The sequence below is a fragment of the Eriocheir sinensis genome, chromosome 10, assembly GCF_024679095.1.
Source record: "Eriocheir sinensis breed Jianghai 21 chromosome 10, ASM2467909v1, whole genome shotgun sequence".
Taxonomy (NCBI): Eukaryota; Metazoa; Arthropoda; class Malacostraca; order Decapoda; family Varunidae; genus Eriocheir; species Eriocheir sinensis.
The window spans coordinates 4,838,598-4,864,785 of record NC_066518.1 but is presented as its reverse complement, the minus strand read 5'-3'; the positions used below and the strand labels follow the sequence as shown (position 1 = coordinate 4,864,785).

At 43.2% G+C, this 26,188-nt stretch overlaps 1 protein-coding gene across 3 annotated transcripts; it reads left to right on the top strand.

Annotated features, from left to right (window-relative positions):
• Positions 1–9,119: 9,119 nt before the first annotated feature.
• On the top strand, positions 9,120–26,188 carry LOC126996479 (Bardet-Biedl syndrome 5 protein homolog). Of its 3 annotated transcripts, none has more exons than XM_050856967.1 (9): positions 9,120–9,257; positions 10,797–10,945; positions 12,294–12,343; positions 13,072–13,199; positions 13,745–13,880; positions 14,502–14,603; positions 17,654–17,845; positions 21,674–21,890; positions 25,855–26,188. In XM_050856967.1, exons 1-8 carry the CDS (start codon positions 9,211–9,213, stop codon positions 21,887–21,889), a joined length of 1,020 nt encoding a protein of 339 aa, XP_050712924.1. In that variant the 5' UTR covers positions 9,120–9,210; the 3' UTR covers position 21,890; positions 25,855–26,188. The 3 variants fall into 3 exon arrangements, with proteins under 3 accessions (XP_050712924.1, XP_050712922.1, XP_050712923.1); XM_050856965.1 differs by having other exon boundaries at positions 9,166–9,363; XM_050856966.1 differs by lacking the exon at positions 25,855–26,188 and adding an exon at positions 24,543–25,658 and having other exon boundaries at positions 9,166–9,363.

Sequence of the window (26,188 nt, the reverse complement as noted above, 5' to 3'; positions counted from 1 at the left end):
ATACGCCGGGGGGCGCGTCGCCTCAACATCCCTACGACGCCATGCCCGGAGTCCCTCCGGGCTAGTCTCCATACAGGCCCTTTTCCCATCCTGAGTACCTCCCGACAGGATCTATCAACTTGCTCAAGCCACGAACTCAGTGGGCGTTCCCTTGGCCTCCTCCATTCAGGATTGTCTCTTACAGAGACAACCCGATGAGCAGGTCAAAATCAGTCTCACGGAGTAGTCACTTGTGTGACACAGTCGTTCCAGTGATATCCCATGATTGTGCGTAGACATTTATTACCAAAGGCATCAATCCGCCTCTCCAAGTCCCCGTTTAGTGTCCATGTCTCACAGCCATAGAGTAAGACAGGAAGCACAAGGGACTTGGAGATCACTCCGCAACTTTACCACAGCCTCTCTGACCTCGTCAAGAGAGGGTGGGCTATCGTCGATGGGTGGATCGGCGTCCGCCACCTGAAATCCACCAACCGGAAGCTGCCCACTTGGAGGGTCCGCCGTGTACAACCGCTCAAAGTACTCACAGAGAGGCTAGGGGGCCCTTCCTCGTTCAAAGTGCAGGGGTCCCGTAGGCAGTCCGGCCCCCCAACAAGACCGGATCGGGGTCGAGGCCACGACCCCGACCTCTACTTTTTTCACTTGTTTTTGGCTCGGAGAATTATTTTATAGCGGGAGGGAGTGTAAACAACAACCCCACCCAGCCCAGATCAGGGGCTGAACTAACTGCTCATCGTAGGGCAGGGACGCAGCACCCCTGGGAGGATAGATCCCCGTCTTTTAAGGGGGAGTAAAATGTTAACCCTCTTCTTATTGTCCCCTTCTTCTATCTAGTTTACCGTTAAGATAAAACTGCCATCAGCCTTCAGTCATTTAATCGTCACCGTTGCAAATAATACTAATATATTTTTCACAATCGATCCTAGAGTAAATTCTTGAAGTTTAGTAAAGTCTAACGCCTATATAACCTGAAGGAGCTGCCTGTTACGTCGTCTTGAATCTTACAAACACCAATATTCTGGATCAGACTGGTATACTTTTGCACAGTTCATGATGAAAGTAATTTTCAATGCCACATGAATAGTGACTGATATATTAGTGGTCATACGTACAACCACAGGCAGCTATTGCACCGCGTCGACTTTTAATCACCAGCTTGCTGAACAAATTATAGACACTCGCCACAGTGCTTGCGATAAGTAATTTCTTAACATTGCGGCGGTAACTCTTGCGTAGTGGCTTCATAACCTCTCAAGCAGCTGGTGTGGCGTCTTCGATCCTTTAATCGTTAGCATTTTAAATAAAGCCGATACATTATTTTGCACGACCCATGCAGTAAGTAATTCCTTGATGAAACTAAATTTTGTCACATTATTTTTGGCCCCAGCCCGTATTGGCGCAGGCAGGTGCTTATAGTGGCGCCATCTTTTCCATCTCCTTTGTATTCTTTAAGGGAATAATGTGTTGCAGGTCTTTTTTATTCTTTCCCTTGTCCTTGCTTTTCTTTCCTCACCGAAAAAGAAACTTGAGAAGGAAACCTAATTAAGTTTTTTGATTGAAATTGACAACGTATACCAAAACTGACCGTCTCTTCTGGCCACTCGAGTCTATTTCCTTTTCTTGACCTTGAGCTGCCTCCGTTACAGTAAAAAAAAGTTCACTGGCAGCTTCCAAAAAAAGTCTACGGCCGCATCCCCATATGTGACTACCCTCCACCGTTGCCAGATTGTCGTACTCAGAGCATAGTATTTACCGGTTTCTGACGCCTAACTATTGCCAAGAAACATCAGGAATTAACTATTTTAACAATAATTATAAGTGAATCTCCTTATTGGGGTCCACGAAACCGTCGGTAAATATAAGAGGCTGAGTAAAACAATCTGGCAACTTTGAGCGAGGGAATTATTCAGCTGTACGATATCTTCAGAGCCTCAGAAGACACACCGATAATATATAACGAACAATAATAATAATAAATCTAAAGGCGTATCCCCTCTCACGGAGCTACGAGTACTATATGGAATCGTCAGGCGAAGAAACATTGACAGAATACTTTAATTGAACGTAATTTGTATACTATATTTGGGTCGCGAGGTGATGGTGGTGGTGGTGGTGGTGGTGGTAGCTGAGAAATGGTGATGATAGTGGTGTTGAAGTGGAGAGCGTGGTGGTGGTGGTGGTTTAAGGAGGTACTGGTGGTGTTGCAGGACAGAGCGTGGTGGTGGTGGTGGTGGTGATATTGGTGGTACAGTTGATGATGTTTCCGATACTAATGATGGTAGTGGTGATGGTGGTGTTACAGGAGAGAGCGTGGTGGTGGTGGTGGTTAAAGGGGTTACTGGTGATGGTGATGTTGCAAGGGAAAGCGTGATGGTGGTGATGGTGGTGGTGAAGTTGATGATGGTTCCGGTACTAATGATGGTGGTGGTGATGGTGGTGTTATAGGAGAGAGTGTGGTGGTGGTGATTAAAGGGGTTACTGGTGATGGTGATGTTGCAAGGGAAAGCGTGATGGTGGTGATGTTGGTGGTGAAGTTGATGATGGTTCCGGTACTAATGATGGTGGTGGTGATGGTGGTGTTGCAGGGGAGAGCGTGGTGGTGGCTCAACAACCGGAGGAGGGGTACGTTCAGCCCGTCCTTGTCCGTACCTGCCACGCCCCCACCTGCGCCTTCACGGACGAGCCCCACACACACCTGGAGGCCTTCGTCTGCACGCAGGTGAGTGATCACGGACGGAGGCTTAATGTGGAATAAACGTACACCTTTCGTTTTACGGGAATCTATTATTTTTTTTTTCTAAGAACGTCATGTAATAAGCTCCAAATTGTTTCTTACTTTACCCGTTTTGCAACATTTACACAAACCACCGTCCTTGATAATTATCCAAATAAGAATACATAATTAGGTTTTTTTTTCGGAAAGTAATTTTGAATCGACCTCAGATACTAGGACTTAAAATCTGAGCCATGACCCGATGACCTCGACCCTTGGTTCTCGCTTGCACCAGTCAATAGTATTTCCATGTGAAACTGGCAAGTGTACGTACATTGCCTGGAATGGTGAAGGGGCAGAGTCCAGCAGAAGTAGCTTAGTAGTGAGCAGTGTGACATGAGCGTGTAGGAGCCTCGGACCAGCATGTTGCGTTGCCTTAATAAGTTATGCCACACTTGTGTAACCTTCCCTATCTGCCCTCTCGTCTCTATTGCCACCTTTCAATAATGCTCCGCTTTGTCTATGGTAAAGGAAACAGGCCAAGGGAAAATCACATATAAGGAACCTTTTCTGTTAATGAGGCGATGACGTGACGGAAGATAGCAGCAGATCTTTGTGGCGCCTCGGTCGTTATCGCCGTGCTTAGTAACCTCATTTGTCTGACGTGTCCGAGACGCCGCCATCCATCAATGATGCACCGCCGCCTCACCGATGGAGAGCGATACGTCTCGGCGCGGTGAATACTTTAGTGTGTCATGTGTCGTGTGTGTGTGTGTGTGTGTGTGTGTGTGTGTGTGTGTGTGTGTGTGTGTGTGTGTGTGTAACTATCCGTCTTCTCCAGGAGATGACGCTACAAGAGATGTACGTGGAGAACAAGCACCACGAGGACCACCTGCAGCTGGCCCGGGTGTTGGTGCCGAGCCAGTGTCGCTGCGAGGCCCAGAGACGCGTCAGGGACATAGGCTCTGAGGCGCGGATAGCTGTGTCCGAGCTGGAGACGCCCAGCACACCACCAACCCTCGTGCCTGAGGCTGACGAGGGGAGGGGAGGGATAGCGGCCCTGACATCACCTACTGACGGGGTCGGTGGGGCAGGGCGAAGTGCTGCGACACCCGACACGGCGGGGAGAAAGGAGCAAGAGCCTCAGACGCAACACTTAGCCTCGGCTGAAGATCTAATAGTTCCACTCGATCAAGAAGACAAAACTTTTCTCCACCAAATGTTTCAGGAGGCTGCAGAATCGTCAGCTTACAAAAAGAACGTGCGACAGCCGTTACCACCAGTCGCCTCAAGAAAGCGGAGGGAAACACAGCAGTCACAAGAGACAGCACAGCTACTCGTAATAAATTTTTACTTGAATCAAACTTGGCCCGACTCTTCGTGCGGCGTCTCTTCTGGGTTGTACAGTAACATGAACGACATCCTAAAGGAGCTCCCGTCCACCTTCTGGCAGGCTGGGGGCACTGCCGCGGAGCTGGATGTGGCGTTGCTGGCCGGGGCTCTGTTTGCCGGGGCGTCGCAGTGTAGGGTGCAAAACGTGACCGCTGCCCTAGAGACAGGCCATCTGGCGAGCCTCATGGTGGCAAGTCTGAGGGCCGCCACCATCCTCAAGGACCATATCATGAACACATCCAAGGTGAGAACTGATACCATTCCAAAGTATTTGATGCATTTATCAAGTGGGTATCTCGTTTTCAGCAAAGAGAAAAATGTACCGTTACTGGCAAGCTGCTTTCCTTTAATAATATTTTCTTTACGAGTTTTCAAAGGCAATTTTAAGTTTTCTGAAAATCTGTAGTGGCACCAGTGAAGGAGACCCATATCAGTATTAGATATTATGGTACTAAAAAGTGCGCTACATCTAATCATTCGTTTTTATTTATTTTTTTTCTTGCCTTTAACCTCTTTAGAAAAAACTATGTTGCGGACATTATTCTGAAATCTTAGTTCGACTTTGCCCTCTTTCCTTGACAGTAATAAAAGACCCAACGATACATATGGACAGCAGAGCCACGATTGAGAGAAAAGTAACTATCATTTCTTTCAGACGCTGGTGGACTTAATGGACTCTGTTGAGGCGTCCATGAGCAAGGATGTCATGGAGTGGGCGTTTGGGACCATGGACACCACTGAGGACATGCAGGAAACAACACCTACAGACACACCGACACCAACAGACACCACCACCACCGACACACCGACACCAACAGACACCACCACCACCGACACACCGACACCAACAGACACCACCACCACCGACTCACCGACACCTACAGACACCACCACCACCACCACCGACACACCGACACCAACAGACACCACCACCACCGACACACCGACACCAACAGACACCACCACCACCGACACACCGACACCAACAGACACCACCACCACCGACACACCGACACCAACAGACACCACCACCACCACCGACACACCGACACCAACAGACACCACCACCACCGACTCACCGACACCAACAGACACCACCACCGACACACCGACACCAACAGACACCACCACCACCGACACACCGACACCAACAGACACCACCACCACCGACTCACCGACACCAACAGACACCACCACCACCGACTCACCGACACCAACAGACACCACCACCACCGACACACCGACACCAACAGACACCACCACCACCGACACACCGACACCAACAGACACCACCACCACCACCGACACACCGACACCAACAGACACCACCACCACCGACACACTGACACCAACAGACACCACCACCACCGACACACCGACACCAACAGACACCACCACCACCGACACACCGACACCAACAGACACCACCACCACCACCGACTCACCGACACCAACAGACACCACCACCACCGACTCACCGACACCAACAGACACCACCACCACCGACACACCGACACCAACAGACACCACCACCACCGACACACCGACACCAACAGACACCACCACCACCGACACACCGACACCAACAGACACCACCACCACCGACACACCGACACCAACAGACACCACCACCACCGACTCAAGGACACCAATAGACACCACCACCACCGACACACCGACACCAACAGACACCACCACCACCGACACACCAACACCAACAGACACCACCACCACCGACTCACCGACACCAACAGACACCACCACCGACACACCGACACCAACAGACACCACCACCACCGACACACCGACACCAACAGACACCACCACCACCGACTCACCGACACCAACAGACACCACCACCACCGACTCACCGACACCAACAGACACCACCACCGACTCACCGACACCAACAGACACCACCACCACCACTGACTCACCGACACCAACAGACACCACCACCACCACCACCGACACACCGACACCAACAGACACCACCACCACCGACTCACCGACACCAACAGACACCACCACCACCACCGACACACCGACACCAACAGACACCACCACCACCGACACACCGACACCAACAGACACCACCACCACCGACACACCGACACCAACAGACACCACCACCACCGACACACCGACACCAACAGACACCACCACCACCGACACACCGACACCAACAGACACCACCACCACCGACACACCGACACCAACAGACACCACCACCACCACCGACACACCGACACCAACAGACACCACCACCACCGACTCACCGACACCAACAGACACCACCACCACCACCGACACACCGACACCAACATACACCACCACCACCGACTCACCGACACCAACAGACACCACCACCACCACCGACACACCGACACCAACAGACACCACCACCACCACCGACACACCGACACCAACAGACACCACCACCACCGCCTCACCGACAGACACCACCATCGACACACCGACAGACACCACCATCGACACACCGACACCAACAGACACCACCACCACCGACGGCGCACAGACACCAACAGACACCACCACAACCACGACCCCTACTGCCGCCGACACCCCCACCACCCCCGACACCACCCCCACCACCCCCGACACCACCACCACCACCCCCGATACCACCACCACCACCCCCGATACCACCACCACCCCCGATACCACCACCACCACCCCCGACACCACCGCAACTACCACCGACACCAGCACCAGCCCGCCCCCTACCGCCGCTGCCACCACCACGGGGCCGCTGGACGGAGTACAGTTGCCCACCGTCGAGTACATGCCCTTGTATATGGATGCAGACAAGATCTCCCGAATCTTGTTCGGTCGCCTCATGTAGTTTACTGATCTCGATAGAATGGTGTAACTGGAAGTGTATGAATAAACGATCTCCTAATATTGTGAAATTAATAATAAATCCGTACTCTTCCTTTAAGAGATTTGAGAGATTTTTCCTGGTCCCCTGACATTCAATCATTGTAAAAGCTGTGTTACTAGAATTAAGTGCGTCTAGTCAACTATAAAAATAAACTGTACCTACAATTCAGTTTCAGTTTCATTCACAGAGTAATAAATCTGGAAGCCGCTCCTCATCATGCACACACACACACACATTGGTTGGGATCAGCATGCCTAGACTGCCTCTCAGACCTTTCGCTGTATGTAAAGATAGATATTGTCGTCGAGCCGTCAAAATTCGTTAGGTTATTTCACATTTGGTTTGCCTCTGATTGGAACGCTGCACGCAGAGCAAGGACCATCAACATGTGCTTTCAAGTATATATATATATATATATATATATATATATATATATATATATATATATATATATATATATATATATATATATATATATATATATATATATATATATATATATATATATATACCACCACAACACAACACCAACACAACACAAGGGAAAAGCTGGTTTACCTGCTGTAAGCTGCTTACCTTTGTGCACTTGCCGTACCTTAATTAAAATCACATCTTTCCCCACAAAGCTGATCCTCCAGCTTTATGTGGCGAGGAGAAACTTTCAGTGGTTGAATGCCCCTCAAGCATAATTGTGCCAAAGTATATATATTATAAGCCCATCGCGCGACGTGGCACGCGTCATTAAACTCCTCGTACCCAACGGCTGGCATTGGGAGGCTCCTCTGCTCGATATTTAATTCCAAACAAAATGGAGCAAGCAATAAAGATGCGTGTTGGGGATAGTAAGAGATGGTGTGTTTTGTGCACGCGTTTAGTAGAAATTTGGCCTCCACATGTTTCAACATTTTTTTTATTTAGTTATATTTTACTTAACAATGCTCTACCGGACCCTCAAAAACGTGTTAGTTATCTTTTCCTTCATAAATTAAAATAAACACTGCAAGGAGCAAATTAGAAAAAGCGAAAATAAGAGAACACACGGCAAGCAATAGTAAACATCAACACGTAGCCTAGTTTCATGGCTAAGCATATTATTATAGCATGCATGTGCAGCAATACATATCAGATTAGTACTTCCCAGATAAAGAAAAAAGTTAATTCCGGCCCGGGGCGACGACACATAGCCCACCCACCTTTTCATCCTCCCTTTCGGACTGGTCGATAAAAGAGCACCTCTCTAACCTCGGGAGACCTAGGCAAGTACGAAAGGTAAACTGTGGTAACCCGGTTGTCACACAGGTTCAAGGGTACTCTCAGACGTTTCCACCTCTCACATCAACTATTTCCAAAGGCCGACAAGGAGGTCAACCGGGTTCTAATGAGTGTTTCCTAAGGTCCACGATACAGAAGAAGGGTCAAACAAACCCCAGGATCACAAAGCTATCTGTGGAAGTGCTCAAAACTCCTGGGAAAACCTTGTCAAATATGTGTACTTGGGCGCAGAAATATTTAAGAATGCGGAACTACGGAGTTTGCCCCCAACTTTATACCTTTGCACGCCCACACCTGCAAATAGAGAGCATACGAGATGAGCCTCTGCATCTCCTCTCAATGCTCGGTGTTGGAAGATAACTGTAATATTCAAGCACTAAGATATGAGGGAGGATTATAAGCAGGGAAACCCTATACATTCAAACGTGAACAAAACAGACAAGGGAGAAAACTAATTATACGAACAGAGGAACATTATTTTTTTTCTCTTCGTTATCTAAGTGTTTGCAAATAACAACTGTTTAAATAATGAGATGAGGAGCGAATTCATATAGATATAGAAGCTAGGTCCACTCTCTTCAGCTGAGGCATAGTGAGTAAAAAGTCGAGAGAGGAAAATTGTAGGTATACTTGAAGAGGGAAAATGGTGGAAATACAAGATCGGTTTTTTTAACAGACTTATAGGAAAATAACATGTTTAAGAGCAAGCACTGAGAAAGAGTGCCGAAGCAAGTGAGGCAAGACACGGGATGAAAAAAAAAAAAAAAACTGGTGGGGGAAATAAATGGATACTGAAGCAGAGGGAAATGAAACACAAATGAAGCCGAGCGCCGAGCCTCGAGACACAAGAGGAGGAAGGACGATTATTGCTGAGGCGTCACCATGGAGACTCAAACACAACACAACTAGTCTTACTGTGCACGCCGCCATGCTCTGCTGGGAGGACAGGGATGTACACTTCGATATCACGGCCCAGTAAGTCTGACAGCTAGTAACCCAGAGCCGAACATCATCCCCCCATGACTACTGACGCCACTATGCTCTGGGAGGACCGAGATGTTCGCTTCGATATCCCACCCCAGTAAGTTTCGGCGCCCCTAGTAATAGACCCCTTAATTAACTCCCAACGCATAGTCAAAGTGATGATTGATAGCTATAAGGAATTTAGATAACTTGACACTGACCTGGAAAAGCGGGATATGTAATTTATGCCAAAGTGATAATCAAACGCATAGCCAAAGTGATGATTAAAATAGCTATAAGGATTTGACACTGACCTGGAAAAGCGGGATATGTAATTTATGCCAAAGTGATAATCAAACGCATAGCCAAAGTGATGATTAAAATAGCTATAAGGATTTGACACTGACCTGGAAAAGCGAGATATGTAGTTTATGCCAAGGAGGATGAATTTGAAGATGAGTTCGTGTAGCCAAAGTGATGATTGTTAGCTATAAGGAATTTAAATAACTTGACAGACCTGAAAAAGCGAGATATGTAGTTTATGCCTTAAGGAAGATGAATGAGAAGATGCGTTTGTATAGCAAAAGTGATAACCAAACTTAAGTGATGATTAATAGCTATAAGGAATTAATTTAGATAACTTGACACTGACCTGGAAAAGCGGGATATATGAGAAGAGTTTGTCCTCCTCGGTTGATGCCTTGAGGGATTAAGATGGCGCCTACTGTTTGGGTTGGTATATATTTTAACGTCCCCAGCGATATTCCGTTTAACTATCAACCCATATGTCTCCTGAAGCTCCTGATGCATAGCGTAAGTAATGATTGATAACTAGTGAATTTAGTGACCTGGAAAATCGAGATATGCATGTATGTATATTATTCGTCTATTAATTTACTACTCAACTTCCAACCCAAAGGACTTCTGAAGCTCCTAATGCATAACAAAAATAATGAAATAACTAGTGAACGTAGATAACACTTAACTGGAAAATCGGGAAATGTAGTTACCTCGTTGCAAGATGACCTCGTTGGGGGTTTGGGTTGCAAGATGACCTCGTTGGGGGTTTGGGTTGCAAGATGACCTCGTTGGGGGTTTGGGTTGCAAGATGACCTCGTTGGGGGTTTGGGTTGCAAGATGACCTCGTTAGATGACCTCGTTGGGGGTTAGGGTTGCAAGATGACCTCGTTGGGGGTTTGGGTTGCAAGATGACCTCGTTGGGGGTTTGGGTTGCAAGATGACCTCGTTGGGGGTTTGGGTTGCAAGATGACCTCGTTGGGGGTTTGGGTTGCAAGATGACCTCGTTGGGGGTTAGGGTTGCAAGATGACCTCGTTGGGGGTTTGGGTTGCAGGAAGACCTCGTTGGGGGTTTGGGTTGCAAGATGACCTCGTTGGGGGTTTGGGTTGCAAGAAGACCTCGTTGGGGGTTTGGGTTGCAAGATGACCTCGTTGGGGGTTAGGGTTGCAAGATGACGTGAATGGATATGAAAGTGTTAATTGGCCTCCATAGTAATATAAACAGCACATTGACCATGCCATTTCCCGCGCCAGGCAGATGAAGATGAGGGCCGGGGAGCACATGATCGACAAGCTGGACTCCATCGAGGACACCAAAGGCAACTCGGGTGACCGCGGGCGCCTACTCATCACCAACCTCCGCCTGCTGTGGCACTCCCAGGCCATGCCCCGCGTGTCCCTGTGTGCGTGCCACCACTGTACAGGCACTCACGGCCATTAGCGTGTTCTGCTGTTTTGTATCGTTGTCATTACTATTCTCTGTAGTCACTCACGGCCATATTGTTTTAACGCATTAGCTGTGATTCTTACCCAAGAGACTAGCCTACATACTTATTTCCCTAACATTTAAGTCACACATAACTACAGCCACGATTGGTTCTTTAGAATTAAAAAAAAATAGTTTACATCATAGGGCTACATAAAACCTTAGTCTCATAATTATACCCTTCCCCTGAGCAAGAATATGAAATTTAGACACCGTTTGGAGATAGTTAGGCTACTATTTGGGTCCCTTGATATTGTTGGTGGTTAGAAATTTTTTCTTAACCAAGGTGTTCTCACAAGGGGGCAAAGCCCCCTCATTTTTCTTTGGTGTCACTAATGGGGAAGAGTGGTGGCAGGTGACCCTCAGAAATTCCTTTGCAAGACTTGGAATTCATTATTCAGTATACTGTTTAGAATCAGTCACATGCATATATGTTTTCAGTCTTTATAGGAGACTCTTGCATTGATTTGTTATGGTGTGCACCTCTGTAACGCCCATAACTTTTCAACAAAGGGCCTCCAAACTTAGGGTCTCACCTGTCTTAGTCAGGCCCTGTCTGGCCCATTACGGTACTTTTGTGTTTAGAACCACTGTTGGAAATGACTGATGGGGACTGAGAGAACCTTTTCTCTGTGTAGCCTGATTTTTTCTCCACCAGGACATGGCCAGAGATTATTTTCTAAACCAGAATTTTTTTTGTAATCATATAACCACTTCAGTTCCCCTAGTGGCCTAGCCTGCTTTGTTCTATGTTTGAATAAGTAGATACATTAATATAGACACATTCTGTACATTTATACAAAGAGCTATATATTTTAGAGATAAAGCCTATGGTTCTTAGATTCCCATTGACTTATTATAATAATTGTTCTTAACCCGGTAGTAGTGATGGGCCAAATTTGTGGCTTTACCGTGTAGCAGCGACAGGCCAAATTTGTGGCTTTACCGTGTAGCAGCGACGGGCCAAATTTGTGCCATGATATAAACCCCCCAAAATAGATGATACATAATCTGATCACAAATGCTTTGATATATATTATGAAATGGTTTGTGTGAGGGGTGATTTTTTCTCATTTTTCTCGCTTGGAGGGACCATTAAGAAACATGATCCCCGCTGCTGCCGGGTTAATCCCTGTAGAAGTCTTGCACATGGATATGCCTATCATGCATGGATTTAGCTACTCACAGACTTTTAGCTACATATATGTATTGTGGAATCCTATATTAGTATTTACAGGATCCTCTCTAATTTGCCTTCATTTCAGCTGTTGGCTTCAACTGCATCATCAATATAACAACTAAAACTGTTAATTCTGTGAGTAATTACAAAACCATTTTTTTATGAGTTACTACCAAGAATAATTATAAAATGTATGTAGATCAAATCCCATTTAAGACAACCCAAAATAGTGTCTTGATAACTCCTTCAACTTTCTCTTTATAATCTTCTGCAATATTCTGGTCTTTACTCTAATTTCTGTTTGATGGAGCACCATCTCTTATCTTCTAAACCTCTTCTCCTCCTAACTGAAAAACAGATTTTTCAGGCTTCTGCCATAAGTAATATGTCTTTTATTTCCTCCTCTCATACTGACTGCTCCTCTGAATTTGCTAGCTGCATGCAACCACCTCTCCTGGGGCCTCTCTGTACACAACTTTCTTCTTGAGCTCACTGTTATGCTGTTCAAACTCTTAATGCAAGGGTTTTTTGCATCATCAATCTTTCATCCCTTTCACTAGTAAACTGGAGTAGCCATGCTCTCTATTTTTCCTCTTTCCTATAACTTGCATGATTTCAAGAGGAGTGTCAAGGACACTTCTCCAACTTTAAATGTCCATGGTTTTGAAGCTTCTGTCCTCTGTAATGAAAAGTTCTTAGTCTTTGTGCTTAAGCTTTAGCAGGTAGACAATTACTGAAAACATCATTGACCTCAGAGTTGTAATAATTTCTACATACAACTTTTATTATCTAGGAAGCTGTGCCTGCAGTTAAACAATATAATTTCTTGGTGTTTCTGTAACCCTCTCTTATCGGGCCAACAGAAGCTACGTGGACTGACAGAGGCACTCTACATACTCACTAAGGCCAACAACACACGCTTCGAGTTCATCTTCACCAACCTGGTTCCTGGCACCCCCAGGCTCTTCACTTCTGTCATGGGAGTTTATAAGTTAGTTAATGTGGTCCAAGTCACCCAAGATTTGCACATTCACACAGGATCTCGTGGCACTCCGTTTCATACATTTTACAATAAATGCGATGTCCAGACCAGCCCATTGTCTGATTCATCACTGCCTTCCCCACTTTGATATTGATGTCTTCACTTAGCTTGGTTGTCATTGATGTCTTCACTTAGCTTGGTTGTCATTGATGTCTTCACTTAGCTTGGTTGTCATAAGGAATATGATGCTGGGCCCTTTTTTTACCATAAAGTTTATTTCTCTTATTTGAATATTCATCTACAGAAATGTGTGAGTTGTAGGCATGACCTTTGACCTGGGAAGAATTATTAACACAGAGTATTCATTGATTTTGTCATTCGGAGTAATACTTTGTAGCTGCAACATCTATTCAACATGTTTTCTTCAATAGCTCATAATTAACTCAAAGGCTATACAGGGACAGGCTGTAAACTCGGGGTTCATGATTGCTCAGTCACTGTTGACAATGTGTGAATGCAAATACAAATACTTACCTCTGACACTGACTTTTTAGGGCATACAACTCCTCCAAGATGTACCGAGAGCTGAAGCTGCGCGGGGCCATCATTCAGAACAAGCAGCTCAGGATCCTACCACAGGAACAGATATTTTCCCGGGTCAACGGTGTTTGGAACCTGTCCAGTGACCAGGTATGTATTTTACTATTATTTAGTTGACAGATGAGGGGCAAAACTAAAATATATATATATATATATAGATATATATATATATATATATATATATATATATATATAGAGATATATATATATATATATATATATATATATATAAAATGGCTGCAATAAGCTGCTCTCCCAAAAAATACTGAAAGTGCCTGAAAAGAATAATCAGTTAGTTTCACGGACGTCTTGACCCTCTCCTGATTTTTTTGTCTTAGTTTAGCAATGACCAAGAAGTTGATTTTAAGCTTGAGTTTTCCTGTCATCATTGCTAATCTTTCCTAACTTACTCATGATTTTAGTAACTTTTTTTACCTAGATTTACCATTTTGTTTATCCCTCAAGCAGTGCTTCATCCACTTCAAGGTGTTTCCCCTCAGTTTTATATTTTCCAATTTCCATAAAAGATGACTGTGAAACTTTATTGGAGTATTTTAGATCCAGACACAAGTTTCAGAGTAACATAAAAGTTTCAGTTTTTTTATCCACATACACATTTTCTACATCAAAGTGTCTTCCACTATTTCATATATTGTAGATTATATTCCATTGTTATTCAAGTGGAGATAATGATGTGTCCATGCTCTTTAGGGCAACCTGGGAACCTTTGTGATCACCAATGTGCGTCTAGTGTGGTTTGCCAACATGAACGAGCTCTTCAACATTTCTCTTCCTTACCTCCAGATTGCATCTGTAAGTGTGTGTGTGTGTGTGTGTATTTACCTAGTTGTGACATATGGGAAAAGAGCTATGCTCGTGCTGTCCTGTCTCCATATCTACTCTTATCCAACTTTTCCTTAAAATCATGAATGTTTCTTGCACAGACCACCTCCTCCTCCAGTCTATTCCATAGCTCAATGCTTCTATTTCGGAAACTAAACTTTTTCACATCTCTCCTGCACGTGGTTGCCCTCAACTTCTTTGCATGTCGTCTTGTTTCTCTCTCGTTCCACACACACAGGTTCTCTCTGTCCAAATGCTCCACTCCATTCGCCACCCTATACACCGCTATCAGATCCCCTCTTTCTCTTCTTCTCTCCATGGTTGTGAGCCCCATGCTATTGAGTCTCTCCTCATAAGTCTGGTCTCAAAGTTCTGGTACCATCTTAGTTGCCATTCTCTGCACTCTTTCCAGCTTCTTTATGTTTTTCTTTTCGTGAGGAGACCAGACCACTGCTGCATACTCCAACCTTGGCCTTATCATTGTGACTATTATTTTCCTCATCATCTCATCCAAGTACACAAATGCCGTCCTTATGTTCCTCAGCAAATTTAGAGTTTTCCCGTTATCCTGTTGATGTGTTTGTCCGGTGACATGTTCTCTGAGACAGTCACTCCCAAATCTTTTTCCTCCACTCCTCTGCATATTGTCTCACTTCCCATCTTGTAATCATATTTGCATCTTCTGCCACTCCTACCAAACTCCATTTTTTTTACATGTCCCAAGGTTGAACTCCATCTGCCATGTACCATTCCACTCCCATATTCTATCCAGGTCCCCTTGCAATGCCTCACAGTCTTGCACATTATTCACACGTCTCAATAGTTTTGCATCATCTGCAAACAAACTCACATAGTTGGACACTCCATTCACCATATCATTTATATAAACAAGCAAACATTTTTGGTGGCAACACCAAACCCTGCAGGACTCCACTCATCACAGGGCACCAATTGGAAACCCTGTCCCTGATTATCGTCCTCATTTCCCTGTTAGTTAGGAAGTCCTCCAGCCACTTAGTCAGTCCATCACCCACTCCACCCATATTTTTAATTTTCCAAATTAGTCTTCTGTGCGGTACTTTGTCAAATGCTTTTTTCAAATCCAAGTACACTCCATCCGCCCAGCCTTCTCTCTCCTGTATTAAATCTATCACCCTTGAGTAGTAACACAACAAGTTGGTAAAGCAAGATCTCCCTCTCCTGAATCCAAATTGGCAATCCGAGATAATTTTCTCACTTTCTAAGAAATCCGGCCACCTGTTTTTAACCAGTCTCTCACATATCTTTGCAACCACACTAGTGAGTGTTACCAGTCTGTAATTCAGTGGGTCCTCTCTTTTGCCTCCCTTAAAAATCGGTACTATGTTTGCTCTCTTCCAATCTTGTGGTACCTTTCCTTCCCTCAGGGAGGCACTCATTATGGAGTGCAGTTTCTCCACAAGTTGTTTACTACATTCCTTCAAAATCCACCCTGCGTGTGTGGGTCCAGTGATGCAGTAATCTTAGTGGAATCACTGGGGGTTCTGGCGATGGCCCTCGAGGAACACATGAGTAGGCACAGGCCTTGGGACTTCAGGTCCCCTGGGCCAAGATCAAAGCACCTATGTTTAGAAGCTTTTTTTTTTTTTTTTTTTCCGTGACAGCCTATGGCGCTGGTAGGCTTTGGTGATAAGTGTCTATTAGAATCATGGGATAATCCTAGAATGACCGCATCAACCCAATGATTACTCAGTATGACTGATTCAAGACCTATTACCTGCATAGTCCATGAATGCCAGCTTCTGCTATTCAAGCACATGGCACACTACCCGGCCATTAGTTGACCCAAATGGGGGAGGCCAAAGGGACACTCAGATTTTGTGGACTGAGCAAGTTGATAGATCCTGCCATGAGGTAAATAGGATGGGAAGGGCGCTTGCCTGGAGACTTGCCTGGAGGAACCCTTGGGCTTGGTGTCATAGGTTGGACAAGGTGACGAGCACCCTGGTGCATGCCCCTAGTGTTGGATTAATCGACTGAGTCCAATTAATACTCTTGTCAAGCAAACTACCCTCCAAGATTAGTCTCGGTTGCAACACTAATATATTGACAAAATAAAGTTAGATTAATCAATGTTTATTCTTGCAATTACTTTATAATTTGGGTCAGTTTTGTAGGGCATCTTTTTCTTTTAAGCATTACTTTTCTTCTAAGCAGTACTAGTTGGAATGGTGTATACAGACTAGTGAACCAATCCTGGACTTACCGAGGAAATGGGAGAGGATCTGGTGGGTGAGAAATTGGATATTGTTGGTATAAGAAAAATAGAAGGAGGAAAAGTTGAGTATTATAGTACTTTGGAGAATGGGAGATGAAATGAAGAGATTATTGTGTTTACAAAGGCACAACAGTAGATCAAAGGATAAATAATTTCACTATCTGTAGAAACTCTTCAAGCTGTATAGCTGTCACAGAAAAATCATTCCCATCCACACAGTCATTGTCCTCGTGTATTGCAACCCTTTCATTCCTCTTTCACACCTCTTTTAAACGACTTCTTTCCACATACTAGTATCACATGCACATTTTTTTAGATTAACTACCAGTGCTCTATTTCACTCATTCAACTACTCAACCATCCAGATGTCATTGTCTTAAATTACAAGCACTTCTCATGATTATATATATTCTTTGGTAACCTTTAACCCGGTAGCAGCGGGGATCGTGTTTCTTAATGGTCCCTCTAAGCGAGAAAAATTAGAAAAAATCATCACTCACACAAACCATTTTATAATGTATATCAAAGCATTTGTGATCAGTTTATGTATCATCTATTTTGGGGGGTTTATATCATGGCACAAATTTGGCCCCTTTGCTGCTACACAGTAAAGCCACAAATTTGGCCCATTGCTGCTACACAGTAAAGCCACAAATTTGGCCCGTCGCTGCTACCGGGTTAAAGTTTCTGCTCCAACTTGTATTGAATTACATAGATATGATATTTTTTGATACCTTGACTGATTGTCTTGATTTTTTGTAAGGTCAAAGTTCGTGAGTCTAAGTTTGGGATGGCCCTGGTGGTGGAGAGCTCTGAAGCCAGTGGAGGGTATGTGCTGGGGTTCAGGATTGACCCAGCAGAAAAGCTTCATGAAATCCACAAGGAGATATCTGCCCTTTACACAGTCTACTCGCAGTGTCCAGTGTTTGGAGTGGAATTTGTTCTTCAGGACAAGGTACACAGTTACTGTTAATAATCCTGCAGGCCATACATTTAAATACAAATTTTAAACCTTTTTTTGATAAATATAAAATGCTTCATTTTTGTATTCAGTTTTCTTTTTAATGGAGCACCTTAATATAAATGTTAACAGAGACTCAAGTTGTTGAAAGCTAAACTTGCACCTTTGGGAGTTTGAGATAGACTATGATATTAGAAATTTTTCCAGAACCCATTAGGTCGGGAGGGTCTGAACATGAACAATGTGCCACGAGCCTTTTTACTTGTGCAGGCAGGCCAGGTAGGCAAACGCAGTATTTTCTCACTCTGAGACCTGCCTCAGCTGCCTGTGCTCGTGATATTAATGTATACACACCAGAGTACCTGTCTTGCACCAATCCATGAATGTCCGTGATGGTTCATGTGACTGGTGAAAAGATCAGGAGTATTTATTTGCCTATACATACTTCCCACTTACACACAAGAGGAATCCAGCAAATTCACAAAGTACCTTATCGTTCTCAGCTAAACTGAACACGCGTTGTCATTTTATTTAGCTATGGTGGTGAAATTAGACTGCTCTTCAAACACTTTTTTCAATCCTGTATTTAAACAATAATTTTATTGTTAAATGCTTTTTTCATTGGAGCTTCAATACTTACAGTCAGCTGGATAAGTGAATCAGTATAGTTCCAATGGATCAGTCATAACCAGTGGTGTAAGTAGATTTGAAATCTTCTGTGGAATTATATTTTTGAGACGGAACATGATAAATTGTAACTCACAGTAAACTCTCAACATATATAATAAACTGAGTGGGGGAGTTGATATATTTGAAAGTTTGTTATACCATTAAGAGGCAAAAGAAACTATCATAAAAACAAAAACAAAATGTTGCCATTAGTTGAAATTTCTTTCTAAACTAAATGGTTTGTTAAATGTAGGATAAATTTTGTTGAAATGATGAATTAGTATTGAATTGTCTAATTACACCCAAGACCTGCTTGTTTGATCCCATTGCCCTTGGACATTAATTGGCGGGGATCATATCTTCATTCTAAAACAAATACTGATATTCTTAGTAAAGGTTTTTTTTCTTTATGGCATAAAAAAGCATTCAGAGAAGTTTTAATGATTGTTAATACACTCCTGACTTTCCACTGCACAAGAATATTTCTGACTGATGTTAGGGAAGTACAGGAAAAAACAATGTATTGTGTAATAAAACAAAAATTAAGGTATTTTTGCCAGTATGTACGCACCATCCCAAACATGAACAACTATAGTCGTGGCACCTGAGTCTGAAGTGTACATTGTCATGCTCTGATGACCTGCTGTCACAAGGCATGTCTAATTTCGTGGATAATATATGATAGACTACACAGAGGAAATATTAATATTATGCAGGCAACAATGAGGAATACCATCAGTTATAGTTGATTTTGATTTTCAGATTATTAATACTGTCACGGACAGCTGTTCTGCTAATTTATAGGGCCGCTGATTATAAATATTAAACTCCACAGCAAATATACAACAACACAGCTGTCTGTGACAGTAATAATAATTTGAAACTCAAACTCAACTATAATTGATGGTCTTCATCATTGCTTCCTGCATGGTATTGATACTGATAGCTATTTCCTATGCGTGGGCTATCATATATTATCCACAAAATCTGACACGCCTTGTGACGGCAGGTTACCAGAGCATGATAATCCACACCTCAGACTCAGGTGCCGTAACTACAACACACTCATATAACAGAAAATTACTTAATAAAATTGCTCTGAGCAGAGGTACAAAAATTAACAATTATCAGAAGAATGTTCATTAATCTTTTGACAATGTGTAGTTCATCTTCATACCTCTGCTCAGTTTTCTTAAGTGAATTTTTTTCCTGATAATTATGAGTACTACTAGTTAGCCTCATTGGGATGGTGCATGCATATTGGAAAACATGCCTTGCATTTTGCCCCACACAGTAAAGTCGGTGCCACTTTTGCATGTCACCTCACATCACAAAGGCCTCTTTATTTTTAGTCCTAGAATTCCTCATTTCTTGCTTTAGTTTGGTAAGACTTCACCCTCAAGTATATGCTTAATTTATTTGATCTTAGGGCTACTTTGGGTTATATGGCTACAGTATAATTTGGTGGTGTAACATTCAGCATGCTTGGCTCAAATGTGAGAAGTCTTGTGGCCTATTTCATAACTATTTAACCAGATTAGCAAGATTGTTTTTGTGTGAGGTCCTGCAAGTCCTTTCCTCCCCGCTGCTGTGCCACACGGCCGTACCATACATCTCCCCCACCACCTTTTGAACCATCTTACATACATTAGTGTGATTATACTTGGGTGATTATACCAAATAAAATGTTTGATTGAATGGTAAATATATAGGTATAATTGCATACATTGCGTGAGTGATAGGGTTGGCATCCCTGCACGGCCCATGTTTTCCACCCCTCCACCGCTCCACGCAGTCAGCCCAGGAGTCCACACGTGCCCACCACTACCACTTCTCTGCCCCTCGCAATGAGCCGTTAGAAAAGTGATCGAGCCCCATCAGAGCTGTAGCAAAAGACTACCTGCTTGAGTTAATCAAGCAGGTGTGTTGACACGGCAAGGGTTAAAAATCATGATACAACCTTAAACTTGTCTTTGACAGCATTTTAAATCATTTATTTAAAAAACTTTTGCCAATTCATATTAGATCAAATAAGTTTTATCATAATTCCTGGATCATTTACTACTATATTAATGAAAGAAATGCAGGATTGACCCATAAAATATGCGAAGGGGCTGACGAAGATGTGCCTGTCTCGACCCCTTGCCAGATTCCAACAATTTCGCCCTCCAACACCTTCCTTTCCCCTCTGGAAAAATCCCTTCGAGTATCATGGTAGGAGAAAATGGCCGAAGAGGTTCTACAGTCAAAGAGGATGCCTTATGGTATGGCTGACAGTCCCAACACCTATCTCTTCCTCTCATATGTTAGCTATAGCTAACATATGAGAGGAAGAGATAGGTGTTGAAACTGTGTGGCAGAGTGGCAGGGAGCCAATGGAAAAATTATCCCGTCAATCTGGTTTCACTATAGGCAGAGACAGTAAAGTTTAGTGTCCATTCTTATCTTAACCCTGTTTTCCCAGAAAAAAATAGTTATGATGTTAAGAGACCTTATCTTAATGGAAAATTGGGTGCACTGTGGCTCAATAGGTGCTGTGAGTGCTACATGTGGCAATGGGCTTAAGATGGAAGGTTCAGGCCACCTGTTAAGGAGATGCAACCATGGTTCTTTTTGACTTGTAATATAGAAATATACATAGTCATTATTTTGATAATAAATACCTAATATAATTTGAAAGGGAAAGGATGAAATTTTCTTCTGTATGGTTGTTGGTGGTTTAAAGTTAAGGATAAAGGAACTATTTGTGATACAAGTACTTTACAATTTAAAGGAAATTAGAGACAGTTCTACTTAAGCTACAGTATTTTAGGAAGATTTTTCATGTAATTAAAGGAATTACTATAGAAACTAAATAACAGTAAAATTAACACTTCAGCTGCATGCTTTGAAATTATATGGGACAATAATGCATCCATTAAAGTGTTAGCATAAAATCTAACTAAAAATTAGGAACAAAGAAAAAGTAATGCTGTAATACATTGGTAAAGGTAAGCAGTTTTTAGCATAAAATTAGGGCAAATAGATTTTACACTGGGACTTTTACAACTAGATAGGTGTGAAAGGAATGTTCTTTTTAAGAGACAGATATGTGTTGCTGATTCATCATAAAAAGCACAATGTATATGAGTCTTTTATCTTGTGCTACCACAGCCACAAGCGGATGAAGACCAGTTGGATTTGCCTGAGATGGATGAAGAGGAAATAGATGAAAGTGTGAGTGATGCAGGCGACGTGTTGGCAGCATACCTTGCCGACGGCCACCATCATGACCTGGAGCCAGTGTTCAGTCCTGAGCTGGGCCTCGCTGTGGAAAAACTGAAAGATGGCTACACTCTGCAGACACTCTGGGAAGTCATCCCAAGCTGAGGTATGACTGAGCCTAACCATCTTTTTTTCTTTCACACTAAAGGATAAAGACCAAGGGCCAAACGGAAAAAAAAAGTTATGTGCTTCTCCTATAAAGAGAACAAAAGAATGGCAGAGAAAAGTTGCAAGAAAATAATCATATTTAGTATTAGGAGTTTCATGTTACTTCCCCCTTGATGAGTACAACATAAGGCTGTTCAGAATTTAGTTTACTAGTGTGAGGCATGGATGAAGATACTGAAGATAGTAATTCACTTTTGCATTAGCAAGTTGGACAGTATATATATATATATATATATATATATATATATATATATATATATATATATATATATATATATATATATATATATATATTTTTTTTTTTTTTTTTTTTTTTTTGTGCGCCGGTAGGCATCTTCCCGGTGGGGCCTGATGGTCGGCCCAAGGCTTCTTCCAGGTGGGGCCTGATGGTCGGCCCAAGGCTTTTTCCAGGTGGGGCCTGATGGTCAGCCCAGCCCGTTCTGGCGCAGGCGAGTGTTTATAGTGGCGCCATCTTGCGTTGGCTCATGCTGACCCACGGAACTCGTTCTTGATTCGCTTGGACGGCTTCCTCTAGAGTCCGGGTTGATGGGTGGTCTTCAGGACAGCATGTGGGTAGTTTTAAGCCACTCGGCAGTGACTGAAAAATCCGAGTGGTAGCGTGAGGATTCGAACCCGCGTCGTCCATCACGCGTGAATGTGGGTCCAGTACACTACCAGTTCGGCCATATATATATATATATATATATATATATATATATATATATATATATATATATATATATATATATATATATATATATATATATATATATATATATGTATATATATATTGACCGAAGGCACTAAGGTTAGGGTTGATTGAAAATCTGAGCAGCATGTGGGTAATCATCCATCATTTGCCGATGGTTTGAAAAGTCAGTGTTGCAGTGGAACTTAAACCCAGGTCCACAGGCTCACCACGCCCACACGCCGACCACTCGGCCAGCTCCTCCCTATAAAAGCTGCTAAGGGAATACATGTATTATGAGGGAGCTGTTGTTGTTGGTAGACATTTTTGTTGTGCTCAGCTGATTGACTATCCGGTTTGGCTCACTCACTCCCCCAACGGCGGGGAGGTTTGCCGCTAACAAGTACACACAAACCTGCCCCAGTGCATGGCTGAAGCAACAAAAATCTGGGCACTCAAAATATAGCAATAGACGACTGGTGTGAAGGACTTGAGTAGCAGGGGTTCCAAGGCAAGGGAAGATACTCAATGTGTCTTGTGGTTTTGACAGCTGGGCACGGGGCAGGCAGGCTACAGGGCCACCTGATCTCCCTGTCAGTGACGTCACAGATTATCCCATCTGGTTTCAACAGGATACTGTGTTGACCACACTATTGAACATGGCGTTGGGGTCCATCTCTTCATTAGCAATGTGTCTCCTGAATCTCAGCTAGTGTAAAGTGCTGGAAACTGGGCACATCTTGTGCAGCTGACAGTGTGACTGACTCGGCATCTGCCAGGGGTTTGATGGCAGCCTGTCTGCTGCAGGCACAAGTAGTAACTGCTTGGCACGGTTTATTGTAGCAGGGTTGATCCTGGCCCAAGCACCAAGGTGGGAGTCAACTGCATCCTTCACTGAAAAAAGCTTCCAAAAAGCAACAATAGACTTGATGGCAGAGGCAGATTGTGACATCACCATGACAAGCATGTAGTATAGGGCGGGTGTTGTGCAGTCAGCATAAATAATGGTTTTAGGCAATTCCTTGCCTCCACCTTACAAAGTATGGGTTCAACTCACGTAATTTGTTTGTGGGTTGTATTTTCAGGTCCTCGCGTAGTAAGCATTTTGCATAGTGTGCTGATGTGTAGTAGGCATGCCTGGTGTAGATGGTTTTACAGGGAGAGGTTGAAGGCCCCACCTAAACCAACCCAGGTCAGGGGTTGGATTAACTGCTAACCATGGACTAGGTACATACCTCCGTGGTGCAGATTAACGTCCCTGACTACAAATCTGCGGGTCTGGGTTTGAATCCCAACCTGGGCAGAAGGCATACAGACCACCCAGCTGTTCACATCCTTCCTTTTGGGATGGAGAAACCTGGGAAAGATAAACTAAGGTAACCCAGCCAAATGTTGCACTGGACTTGTGTCGGGTTATGGGCTCTCTCCCACAACAGGCTCAAAGGGCCAACAAGACGGAGATGAGCACTGCTGCCATGCGCAACTATAACATATGCTTCCAATTTTACATTTACCATGGACAAGGAAACAGGACCCATGAAATGATAAGTGCCATAGCTGCACATAGGGAAGGAAACTAACCATTTGTGTAGGGGGAGGGGGGGGGAGGATGCTGCTTTCATCCAGATACGCCAGTCCTTACCAACCATAGATGGGAAGTAAAACTATTTTGCAAATATATAAATTATATTACAAAATAAAATTAGTCGACATACATTGAACAGTTTCAACAAGCAGAGCTCAGATCAAATTAGAAATCTCAGCTTATATTTATCACTTAAATCTAACCCTCTTGTTCAGATACCCAGTAGAGGGCATTATTTACATGCTGCCATTTCTTAATATTAAAATCTTCTGATATATTATGATCCAGTGGGACAAAAACAATGATTCTTTTTACAGGTAAAGCGTGATTATGTCTGCTCCTGATTTCTCCACACTCCTTTCTTGGACCAACTAATGCTCTAAATGGGAATGCTTGGGCATTTTCAAATAGAGAGCACCAAAGTGAAGGTTAATGATTTAGCAGTTCAGATTCAAACACATACAGTGTGTGCGTTCCTGGTAGAGTTGTCTCTGTTACTGCAAATACCAACTCCTTTCAACTCCTTATTTTTTCATTTTGTCTCTTAACTCCGAGTTATTTTTTGCATTTTGAGCATAATTGTCATGAATTTTTATGTTATGATAAAATCATTACATTAATTACTAATATTACATCAATTATATATAAGGGATAATTCTGCGTGTACATTTTTTAAAATCTTTGGTATGTTACTAATAATTGTATTGCTTGTCTTCTCCTTCCCTCCTATGGTACTGCCAAGTATTGTATTATATGAACATCCTGCTACTGTCACATATTACATGCAGGAGGGTTTGGTTCACTACAATACTTACAGAACATGTTGAAATGTCATAAGAAAATGTCATTCTACAAGTATGAATTAAACACACAATGATCCCAACAAGTTGTACATTACATCACATTTAACAACGGAGTCTGCAATAAGTATTAGGTGACATAATGTTATTATAACTAGAAACAAGACTGTGTGCTTCATGAGAGTCTGTATTTACAGTATAGAGTAATCTCTAGGGTACAGAAAATTTGTTAACAGGTAGTGTAAGTCATTTCAAAGAAATATCATAAAAGTTCCCCTAATTTGAATAATTAGTGATAATGTAGTTATTATCAAAGATTTTACATTCCAGTTTTGCATCTCTTGTGAGAACAAAAGAATGGGCAGAGCAGAAGGAATCAAAGTTGTACGTCCCTAGTGAGGGGTCTTATTCCCCAATCATTTGTTTTATAATAGCAATAAAAGTCATATAAAACAACAAATTCCAGACTGTTTTCTGAGTTAAGCTATGCAAACTTAAAACTAACCACCAAAATATCAACTAATAATAAAAAAACTGTGTTTATTAAAGAATTGTCAATATGAATCACAATATGCTGTACTCAGGAACTATATGGCAGAGCAAGAGGAACCTTTATTATGAAAGGTCCTGCAATCCTCCTACGTCACAAAATTCATGTCTTCTTTGCGAACAATTTTCCTTCCTCGAGAACTAGTTCCTGCCATGAGGAGAATGCTGGTAGGTATTGTGGAAGTGTCCTCAATGCCGCCTGGGCCTTGATTTGGTTGGATCTTGAAAGGTCGTCCAAGCTTCTTTCCTCTCTTTCTCAAAACTCTTTTTCTTCTTCCAGGTGGACGTTTGATCTTCCGAGCAATGATCCGATTGTCTCCACTACTTTGTGATGATGTGGAACCAAGCAAGGGGCTTCCCGTAGGCAGGGGACTCCCTCCATCATAATCCATGTCAAAATGACCCTGAAACATGAGCAATTTACTTAAGTATTTCTTTCCCTGAAGTCCAAGGACATGAGATCAAAACATGCCTGTGCTGTTGGGGCAACTAACAACTTAATTTTCCATTACAAAAACATTTGAAAAAATACAAAAATAAAACAGATTGATATATAGCCACCACAGACACACAGGAGCATCTTTAGGTGAATATCTGAAACTGACAAACAGACA